Here is an 11,277-nt window from a genome sequence, read left to right as displayed (position 1 = left end):
AAAAGCCCGCAATCACAGAGACTAAACCTGATAGTGCTCGACCAATTGCGCCTATTGAAGAACAGAATGGTTTTGAAGGTCAGCTGTAGATAAAACAAAACTTTTGAAGGTGAATTGGATCTTGTCTTAACCAACCAAAGACGTTTCCGATTGCTGAAAATACGACACCCATTGTTGTTAACTTGTTTTGGTTATTCAGAGGGGAATAATTTGAAATTATTTGTGTGATTTGGAGTGTGGATTATGTTTCAGAAAATGGAGTGTGCGGGGGGGTTTTCTGGAGTTTTGCGGTGGAGATGATTTGATGAGACTATATATGACGTCAGAGTATGTAAGCGGATTCGATTATGTAAGGTTTTGTTGAGAATTGATTTGACTCCTGCGATCAGATGAGGTCATTTCTGTTCAGGTGACAGGTCAAGTCAGGTCAGGTCAGTAAAAAAAGAATGTTCTGAGACGAGATCAACAGATTGTTCTGAAATGACTGTTTGGGTCGAATGCCGTATGGAGAGTGAATATTACAGAGAGCACGAGACCAAAAGATGAGCCAGTTGATTGATCATAGTCGAAGTGCTTCACGGCTTCTTCATGTCCTTTTCTCATCGCTCCGGATAAATGAACAGCTTTAATGCTCAAAGGCATTGTAAATTCACCTCACAACGTTTGCTGGTCACGATGTTCAAGCGCAACATTACGCGGGGAAGTCAGTCATTCATTGAGCAACCGATTTGATTTGACATCTCGTAAGACTCGTGGTCAAAAATTGCCTCACTTCTTGCATAGTTCAGAAGCCTTGACGAGGAATATCTTGTTCTCGCATCTCAAACCTGTTCGTCAATGACGTTCAAGTTTATTCGCATCGGTTTTTTTCAGGTCTCAGAAACCGGCAATCGCAACTCCCCATGCGATGCCATTGCAATGTACACAACGCATTGCAGGCTCAAATCAATAAAAGAAACAAGATTTCGTTATTTTGATATCATCAAGACACCACTGTTTATCTTGGTATTTAATCTGTAGATATGTTTGGGAACAACCCGTCAAGGGCCGTTGCAATGGAGTGCATCGGCCTTTACTAAGGCCTTCAGCAGGCATTGCAGCGGGTATCGGCATGACCCAATGCGTCACCTTTCGCAACATATCAGCCCAAGGTTGACCTAAGAATCGCAGAAACTGTTACTGTAGCGTCGCAGAAGCTCGCATACTCAAATAGATACAGTGTCTGATAGCCTTCCGACTCCGGCCACACTCAAAGTAATGAATTGGATTGAAAGTTTGCACACGCAATGGATATATATTTCCAGGGATCCTACTCCAATCTTTCAATCGCAGTGAGATTTTGTGCAAAATCCGTGCTACCGAAACCACGAAGCCAAGACTGCGACATAAGATTGTACAAATAAAGCTTTATAGTGAAATGTGAACCTCGCATACTTAGTCTCAAAAAAGTTTAAGGAAGAGAAGAAGTGTATGAGAATCTTATTAGGGTGGAGCACTTACTCGGACTCCTCTCCTTGACCCCTTGCTACGGAGTAATTCTGATATTCAGAATTCTAGTCAGTAGTTACTTAGGTGTCCCAAGAGTCTTCATTCAGTCGGGCTGATCTTCCAAGAAATCAAACAACATACATCAGTTTGACTTGGCTTCGGCACTCATTCTATTACATCTGCATACCTTCTTGTGATGTATTGGAAACATATTTCATTCTTGGTATGGTCCCCTCTAACACTCGAGCTGTATAGTGCCCTTGGAATGATGGGAAAAGTTGAACCTGGTGACAATTGGGATGTTGCAACGTTGGTATATCATGGTATGAGTTGTTCTTTCAGGAGAATATGGTGATTCGGTGGCCTATGACTCGAGGGTGTGTTGATATTTTCTATCCTATGGTACCGTTCCATTTCTAGGCAAGGATACGTGGCCCCCCAAAGACCAGGTCATCAAGAAAGCTACATCCAATTTGATTCAAGCGGGGCGTTTACCGTCGGCATCGAGCTCTCTAGGCCCATCAGGATTTGATATACCCCATGGATATACGTCACAACTCACTTACAAGAAGAAGCTTCCGGAACAAGAAGTATGGGACCTTCCACCTATGCACTTTGTAGATTACGTGGCAAGCTTTGATCCCGATGTGAATGCTTTAAGATGTCGCCATCAACAACATCTCGATACTTTTTTGCAGACCGGGTATCAAGTGTACAGTATGGCTGTTAAAAGTTTACACAATCGTTTAGGTTCTGCTTCACACCAAATCCTAGAAACAACCCTTGAGAAGATCAAGAAGGAAAAAACTTTCCATCACATGTCTGAGCCTGAGAGAGACTGGTATACCAAGATTTTTTTCATCCTAGGAGAGGCAGCGCATGAAGCATCTCCCATTTATGAACCTATGGTCAACTTATATAACTGTGTGGCATCTTTGCAAACTTCTTGGTACACCTTATATACACTTGCAGAAAAGAATTTACCGGAAAGTATGTGTTATGACGTGTTGAAGATTTGTTCTTGATTTAAAGTGTTTGAAACTGAAATTTATGTCTTGGTCATTCAAAATAGCATACAGTTTCTGGGATAGAGCTGCAAGCAAATTGAAAATTGAAGCAAATTTAGAACATATCCTTCAGTTCCCTCGTACTTTAAGGAATGGCCTTAATCAACTTGTAAAATTTAATCTATACAATTAGGATTAGCATGAATTATTACAGGGACTCTAGTTTGATTTGACGTCGGTAGTCCTAGATTTATCTTCAGATATTGGCAATTGTTGTCTTGCAAGGTTGAGGATAAGGATACTGTGGGCTTTGTAATGTAATAAGCTTCTAGGATTTTAATCTGATCTTTGAGTTTGTCTACATTTCAATGTTATATGTTTGAGTTTGTTTACAATTCATGATGAGGCTTTTTACAATCTTTACCATAATAGGGGGTTTCAAGTCAAAAAGTTTACGGTATTTTGCAATACAACAAGTTGTCCAAGACCGTAAAATTTCACGTAAATTACAAAAATTTGGGACACCTTTTTTGGTGTCCTGAATGCTGTTGACCGTATATTTTCAAAAAAACATCATAAAATTTAAAAAACTTGTCTGTTTTTTGAAAAGTTTCACAAAAGTTTTCTGACTTGAAACCCCCTAATATTAAGGGGTTTCAAGTTGTGTTTTTTACAGTATCTTTACAGTACAATAACTTGTGCAAGATTGTAAATTTACCGTAAATGTCAAAAATTTTGTTGACCATATATTTCCAGAAAAAAGAACATCATATAATTTTGAAAACTTGTCCGTTTTGTAAAAATTGCACACAAAAATATCCTAACTTGAAACCCCTAATGAAGTTTCCCGCTATAGCATACTTTTAGATAATCTTTACCAAGCAAAATCAAAGACCTCACCTTGACTGCTTCACCCTTGGAAACAGGTGTGCTTGATAGTGGATGCAAGTACAACCTTGCAGCCTCTTACCAGTCCTTTTCTCATTACTGGATGGATAACCGGGGAAAACATGTGCAAAAGCCTTGATTGTGGTTTACAGGTGATTATACAAACTCAGGAAAGTTGGTTTACAGTTGGGATGTGAAAACTTTCCCATGCCATAGTTGCTGTTGTGAATATTCAAACACAACACCCCCTATCATGATCTATGATCCATATGTCCTTCTTCTCTCTCCATTAGTCTCAGTGTTACACTTGTGGCAGTTTATGCATTTCATAGTTTTCTTTGTATTCCCTATGTTAGTAATTACTGTTTCTATCACCTGTACACAAAAAGAATTTACAGGTCTCTTTGTGTTATCTTACTCATGCTGAGTAAGAGATCATGTGTTTTGGGTGATCCTGTCAGGGTGGTTTTCTGCTACCATTACTGGGGACATGACGTCCGGAGCCTATGGAGAACCATCCTTTCAGGGCACAAGTCTTTGAAGGTGCTCTCTAGTCTCTCCCCACAACATTTCTTCCTTCTCACATCTTGTCACTTCTCTGGTATCCAAAAATCTCTCTCTTTTCATTAATCAATATTTCAATTGTAACTCAGTGCCTCCTCAATAGTGATTTTTGAAAGAGTGATCATTTGCTGCTAATTCTTCCTAGGATCCTAACAATTCTACTTCAATTCCAAGGGTCTATAAATACCTCAATTTTCTTCAGTCTCTAATTTGAATAAGATATCCTTTGCCTTTGACAATTCTTTAGTTGGCTGATCACCTCTCTGACCATTTAACTTCATACTCATCCACTTTGCGTCTTCCATACCTGTCCATACCTGTTTTTGTGTCTCTAATCTGGTCACTAGAGTATTTCATCAACTATGTATTTCTGTACAGTAGCTTATAAAGGCTACTCTGGGCAACATTGCTTCATGCTACCTCTCACCACCAGATGTGTGACTGGTCCCAAATGTTTAGACTTTGTTCAACAAAAATATACTATGGTTGGTGATAACAAGAAGCATGAAACCACAGACCAGGTATTTTGTAATCACAACAACAAAAAACCCAAATTGATCAGTCTTATAAAACTAAAAAAAACAAGACTTTTGAAATGTGTTCTGCTGAGGATAGTTTTGAATAGGTCTCAATGAGATGGTCTCAGAATAATTCAATTGGTTATGTAAATGATTTTTGCAACTTGTGAAACAATCTTTGAAAAAATATCAAATTAAGTGGTTCTTCCTGTCAGTTCACCAACCATACCAGATGGATGAATAGTACCATAAGCTTTGTACCCAAGGCCTTAGGCTGAGTACATAAGGTGCCAAGATATCAGGTGGTGGGTGCTGATTTGACAGAGAGCAGCACACCCAGGAGCAGAATCCATTGTCTGGGACACGCCCAAATAGCAGGGGGTATGTGGGTGCACCTTTGAAGCAAAAAAACATTACACCACAAAGACACTTTTGAGTGGAAGGACATTGGGACTGGCCAAGATTGTACGCTTCCGTTGGCACCCCTGTTTGGGCTGTTCCCTGGATGTCAGTGCATGCAGATGTCTGCAGCACACACTCAGGATGCCTGGCAGGGCCTACATTTAATTAGGAACACCCTTGGAAGCCTGTGGGATGTCCTGAATTTTGATTCTGACCTGAGCTCCTTGGATCAGTTTTGTCAGGAGTGTCCCTTCCCCTGCAAAAAGCCTGGTTGTCCCTAGGACATCTGTGTGCCCTTGTGGTGTAGAAACATGAAAAAACCTTCTCAGAAACAGCAATCAAGGATGTGATGAAGCTCAAACACAAATGGTGATGAGAGAAAAGCTGTTTCAAGTCAGGATGACCACACTTTCAAGATAAAAATCACAAATTTTTTTGTTCATGAACTATTTTAAGGGTCTTGCAACTCAGATGAGCAATTGATAGCAGAAATATCCCAAGTGAGGCTCATCTGTAGGGCTTTCTCTGGCTTGAAAGCTAAACAGACCAAAATTACAATTGTGGGATACAAAAGGGGTTCTCAAAGTTGGCCTGGTTTCAAGAAAACCCAGTTGACTTGGTTGCTTTTTGGCAGTAACCTTGTGTATTAGGGACTGGGCGAAGCTCTGCAAAATTGCAATTCAACCGTAGTTGAAAGCGAGTTGCAAACAGCTAAGCCACTGTTCAATCAGTATGAAATTTCCTTAATTTTTTTTGTAAGCTTTATGGCACTAAAAAAAATAGGGTGGCGCACAGGCATGACCCTCCCTAAGACGAGCTGTCTATTCAAAATTTCCCCCGCCACCTCAGCCAAAAGCCTATGGCAGAACGCTTCTGGATAGCCAGATATACCTTTCACAGGTTGCTCTCGCTCTAGATTTGGTGAAATCATCTGACAGTCGGGTCTCTTGGGCTTGCAGGAGTAATCCTGACACCTCCTGTTTGCATAAATCCCTTCGGTCGACTTCCAAGGGATTCATGCGCTTATTGAAAAACCCGGTTGACCCAGTTGACTTTTTGGCTGTGATCTGTCAAAAAATGTCAACTCGATACACAAGGTTACTGCCAAAAAGCAACTGGGTCAACTGGGTTTTCTTGAAACCGGGCCAACTTTGAGAACCCCTAAAGATTAGGCCCAAGAAGACCTTCTACGCTTCAGATTATCCAAGTCTTGTGTATGGGCGCGCCTTTTGACGGTCCAAGTGCACCGCGCCCACCACCTGAGTGAAGTGCCTAAGTAGTGGTTTTAGGTACCTAGCCCATGTCCGGTCCCAAGTGTTGACCATCAAGAGAGAAGAACCAAAAAGTGCTTCAGATGACCTTGAGAAGATATAGAAATATCAAGCTCACCTGCTTCAAGTTCTACCAATCTATGTAGATATTCCCTGGTTATTGGTATTGAAGTTGCTATTCTTAGCTCAAAAGCACAGTTGGCAGGAGGGAGTGTAGTACAGTTTAGCTACTGAATACGCGTAGCTCGCGTCCCAAATCGAACGCGAAGTCAAATGAGTACAGCAGGGAAGGAGAAGACTGTATTTTGATTTCTTTCCTCTTCTCAAGTTTCAAGTTTGGATGAGAAACTGTGACTGAGACTGAGACTGAGACTGACTTCAAGCCAACTTCCACGATTCATTTAACAAATACCATCACCACTACACCACACCACACTACAATATTCATAAACCATTGTAGACCCTTTTCAATCTTAATCGACGACGTCCTAGGGTCTCATTCAAAATTAAATAAAAAACTATTCATCACTCTGGTCTACTTCATCAAACATATTCATTCACATTCAAGTCAATTTAACCCATTCATCCAAAAACACACAATCAAGACGAAACACGAACCAATCATGATTCCTGCAGTATCACCACCACCATCACAAAATACCATTCCACCACCATCCGATACATCTGTTCTTCCATCTACCACCCCTTCTAATGTCAACTACGTATATCCTCCTCTACCACCAGTCGATAATACTATCAATGGTCAACGTAAGTATTCTGCATACATCCATCAGGCTAGGAAACAAAACACTAATATTCCATTGGTTTGCGCTCTAGGACGACCATTAACGGGATATGTACCTCCAGCAGCTACGCCAGTACCTACGGATACCAAGAGTCAACTAAAAACGATTTCAAGTCATATCGAAAGTATTATTGAATCGATTTCGAAACCATTGAAACCACATTTACCACGCTTTGGGAGATTCTTATTGGTTTCTACTTTTTTTGAAGACGCACTTAGGATCCTTAGTCAATGGGATGATCAATTAGAGTATCTTGTGGTAAGATTCCTTCTGGAAAGTTTTCTTCTTTGAAATTGCTCTTTATGCTTACCGTTACTTTCATTTTTCTTAGGAGGAACAAAAGTATTCTAGAACTTTCGGATTGAGTTTTTTGTCTTTCAATATTATTGTGAGTTTGATTATATATGGTTTTTTCGAAAACAAGAGATTTGTATGACTTACGAAACGGGTTTGGGTTAAAACAGGTCATGGTTGTTTGTTCGATTCTAGTGATCATCAAGAGATGGTCATGGGTTTCGTTTCCGGGATTGATTAGTGTTATGATAGGTCAAGGAATCGTTTATGATTTATTTACAGATCTAACTTTTCTTTGTTTAAACACTTCATTATTAGGTGGTTTATTACTAGGATTATCAGATACATTAGAAGTACCTAATCAAGTTAGATCTTTTGCTGGTTTACCAATCGATTCATCTGATCATGATGCTCAATCTACTCATCGTACTTATTTACAATTAATGGGTCGGATCCTTTTGATCGGTTTCTTTGTCGGACAAATGATTTTGACGGGTCTTAGACTTTCGAATGAGGTGACTCTTCTTACTATTGGAATTGCAGCTTTGGCTATCATGGCTTGTTTGTTGGTCGTCGTGGGCTTTAAGGCTAGAGGATCGGCTCTTTTCTTGGTCTTGGTTTCGGCTACTATTAATGTGATGAGTAATAATTGGTGGTCGAAACCTAAAGATCATCCTGAAAGAGACTTTCGAAAGTGAGTGATTCGAGGATCCTTTCTTGTTGATCTGCGATTTTGATGGTTCATTGGGCTTGGGTTTCTTTCATTAGGTATGATTTCTTTCAAGTGCTTTCGATTGTGGGCGGTTTGATCTTGTTGATCAATCAAGGTCCAGGTGGGATCTCAGTGGATGAGAAAAGGAGTAAGTCACTTTTGATATTTCATTTCCCTAAAAAAAGGTTTCGTTACTAATCGAATTTCTTTGCCTCATCTTTCCAAAAGAATTACTCTGAGAGCCTCATTTCTTTTTCACCTTCATCTTCATCTTTTCCAAAAAATGTCAAATTCCTTGTTAATATTGTTCTCTTATATACCAATCCAAAACCTTGAATCATCAACACCACTTTTCAAAAAGTTTCATGGATCTCTTCAAACATCTTTCTCTTCTCTTGTTTTCTTTTTCTTTTTCTTGCATCAAAGTCTTCTTCTTCATCTTTCATCTCATTTTTTCTTGACTCTTTTATAATCGGATCGTCTTGGAGACATGCTGTGAAATACACAAAGGTATATAACATGAGTAGATCATTTGCTTTAACATTCGTTAGATTTACTATATGTATGATCGTTACCACAATTTGGCGTGCCTAGGGTATGCCCAGTGCTGGGGCTCAACTTATGGCAAGGTTTGATGGAAGCCCAACCTGCCGAATGATGCTTGTCTAAGTTTTGTTTTCCCTTGGCACTTTTAACAGCCTGAGAAATCCTTACCAATCAAGTGGGTTGTGAACGTCTCTCACGTGGAGAGGGAGGTGCGATAATTTTGAGCTCCCCTTGACTTTGTCCGAATGTCGACACAGCCTTATCTCATGAGTAATTTTGCTCGTTTCATACTTGTGATCAAGATTATTTCCTAAGTGTTTAACAATATCAAGACAGCTTTCTCAAAGAAAACAAGGAAAAAAATTCAGTTATAAGATCGCAAGAAACATGCATAAAGTTTAAAATCAAATTAATTGTTTAAGAAAAATGCAAAAAGAGAAAGAACGAAAGATGAGAGAAAAAGAAAACAACCAAATTGATAAGTGTTGGACGATTCCAAACTAAAGATCAAAAACGATTTTCCTTCTTGGCGTAAGAATCAGATGATTAATTATCTTTTTTATCAGTTGGATTAGGTGTAACATTAGTATTTGTATTAGTAGTGACTGAATTAGTAGCTAAGTTATAAAATGTATCTTTGGATTCTTTTTGATCTTCACGTTTGTTATGAAGTTGAAATGATCTTCTAAACCTACAAATAAATGAATCAGTCAAAAAAATCAGACGATTTGAGTATGTTTCAGGATTGGTTTGATTCGTTTTGAAGTTTCACTCAACTTTGTGGATTCTGGTTTGATTTGATTGAAGTCATTTTGTAGTGGTGAACTAGTGATCACTATTTTTAAAAAAATATCGGCAATTAGTCTTTAGAGGTTTGAAAGATGAATCAAGAAAATACAATGTTCATAGATGCCTCAACTTACTTGCAAAGAATGACAAAACCAAGACAAAAGAAAATTGGAGACTAGAAATTGAGAATCGCATGACTTTTGAAAATTGGTGGGTGTAGATAAGTGGATTGTAGGTAAGATGGTTTTTTGAAAGAAAGTCGTTGGTTATAAGGTTCAAAATGAAGATTTGTAGGGGTTGTGAGTAAGGGAAAGAAAGTGATGAAGAGCTCGACTTTAAATACGTTTCTAGAAATCGATCATATCTTTTTTTCAACTCGAAAAAGACAGCCATCTTGATCTATACTCCTAGGTCAGATCCAAATCAAATATGGTCGAAAGTTTTTTCAAGACCGTAAGGTGTTCAACATCTTCAGATGATATTAAAATATCAGCATTGTGATAATAAGATTGGTAGAATTAAACCAATGTTTTATTAATTCATATCAATTCCATTCAAGCTGATTTGAAAATGTTTCAAAGTTGTCTACCTTTTGCCACCTTTAAAATTATAGCTTGAGTGTTTTTGAACCATTGCTGTAGGTGCTGTCAGTGTTTCCCGCCGGTTCAGGAGTCAACAAAGACCAATGGTACTATACTCTGGTCGTTTTCCTCTCATGGGGAGGTTTCGGGAAATAGATATCGACGACCTCCTCAAGAACTTCTCCGATCCTTCTGATGAACTGATAAAACATCACGCTGTTTTCGATATATCTTTCACATTTCTTTGGCTCCGTATTCCTTGACATAACCATTAATACAGACCGTGATATTTGCCACAATATCAACCTTTCTTCATAATCATGCTTGTCCAGGTTCACCACAAGATCAATATTTCTTGACATGTGGTTCTGATACTACATACTGTGAACCGTCTTTCTTGTACTTTTTTTTACAGGATACTCAGGTTGATTTTATTAATCTTCTCCCTTTTTAAGATAGGTTCCTTCGGAGCGAGTGACGCGACCGTAGCCCGTTGCACTAATGCCCGAACTTATAAATGAGGTTCCATTAAATATTTCGGATGGGTAGAATTATAATTCAGACGAACTAGCTTCACACCTGTGCAGAGCCCAGATCACCTACATATATTTGAAATTTCTGAATCTGGTTTTTGTATTGCTAACTCTCCTCAAGTATATATACTATACGAGGGCTAACTAGAAAGTAAAAACCCCTTGAATGTTTTTTCACAAACGCAGAGGATCAGATCTGCGGTCGCTTTATGAATCCATGATGTTACTCTACATTAACTGAATTTCTTTCTTATATGATTATTGAAATATCTTAATAAAAAAATTACAAATCAGATTGATCACAAACTAGACAATAATTGGAAACCTTTGGGTATGAATTAGTCAAAGAAGCTATACCTGACGATAGCAAGATCAGAGATAAATTACTCATCCTCTAAAAGATGTGAAACTTTGACTGACGTATAGAAATGAGTCGATATATTTCATCAGTATTTAATCCCCTTGAATACACGATTTGATTTCGAGCGCAGTGTTGTGTGCAAGTTATGAGCCGTCCGTCGTGTGAAACAGCGCTTGCTTTGTTTCTCCAGATCGATCTTCAATAACCTCAAGATAACTCGAAATTTTTGTGGGCGACGACTCAGTATATACGAAAAAGCTTGTCGGCCGAGCCTGAAGAGGCCGATCAGGTGTTTATGAGCTGTTTTATAATGTATATATTGTCTTCAACTACAGTGCGTACCATGTGATCTCGAAAGCTTTGATTGAACAGATTCCACCTGCGTCAATTACATATTTTTGTTCTGATTGTCTCTGTACACTGGTACAGAGGAAGTTGATTATCTTTTCAATGACGTCTAGTAAGACCCGTTCTTGATCAATACTTGAGCTCATCAAGGGAAAAATTTACGGTAGAA

At 38.8% G+C, this 11,277-nt stretch overlaps 2 protein-coding genes across 2 annotated transcripts; both read left to right on the top strand.

Annotated features, from left to right (window-relative positions):
- Positions 1 to 1,684: 1,684 nt before the first annotated feature.
- MELLADRAFT_66064 (uncharacterized protein) lies at positions 1,685 to 2,688 on the top strand (the record flags this gene model as incomplete). Its single annotated transcript, XM_007413905.1, has 3 exons — positions 1,685 to 1,811; positions 1,909 to 2,478; positions 2,561 to 2,688. 3 exons carry the CDS (start codon positions 1,685 to 1,687, stop codon positions 2,686 to 2,688), a joined length of 825 nt encoding a protein of 274 aa, XP_007413967.1.
- A 4,073-nt stretch (positions 2,689 to 6,761) lies between these two features.
- On the top strand, positions 6,762 to 8,189 carry MELLADRAFT_109819 (uncharacterized protein; the record flags this gene model as incomplete). Its single annotated transcript, XM_007413906.1, has 6 exons — positions 6,762 to 6,906; positions 6,976 to 7,202; positions 7,276 to 7,332; positions 7,409 to 7,932; positions 8,007 to 8,098; positions 8,179 to 8,189. The coding sequence occupies 6 exons, from the start codon at positions 6,762 to 6,764 to the stop codon at positions 8,187 to 8,189; spliced, it is 1,056 nt and encodes a 351-aa protein (XP_007413968.1).
- Between the last annotated feature and the right edge of the window lie 3,088 nt (positions 8,190 to 11,277).

Source organism: Melampsora larici-populina (assembly GCF_000204055.1).
Source record: "Melampsora larici-populina 98AG31 unplaced genomic scaffold MELLAscaffold_39, whole genome shotgun sequence".
In the NCBI taxonomy this organism is placed as follows: Eukaryota; Fungi; Basidiomycota; class Pucciniomycetes; order Pucciniales; family Melampsoraceae; genus Melampsora; species Melampsora laricis-populina.
This window is presented reverse-complemented; position numbering and strand designations above follow the sequence as displayed.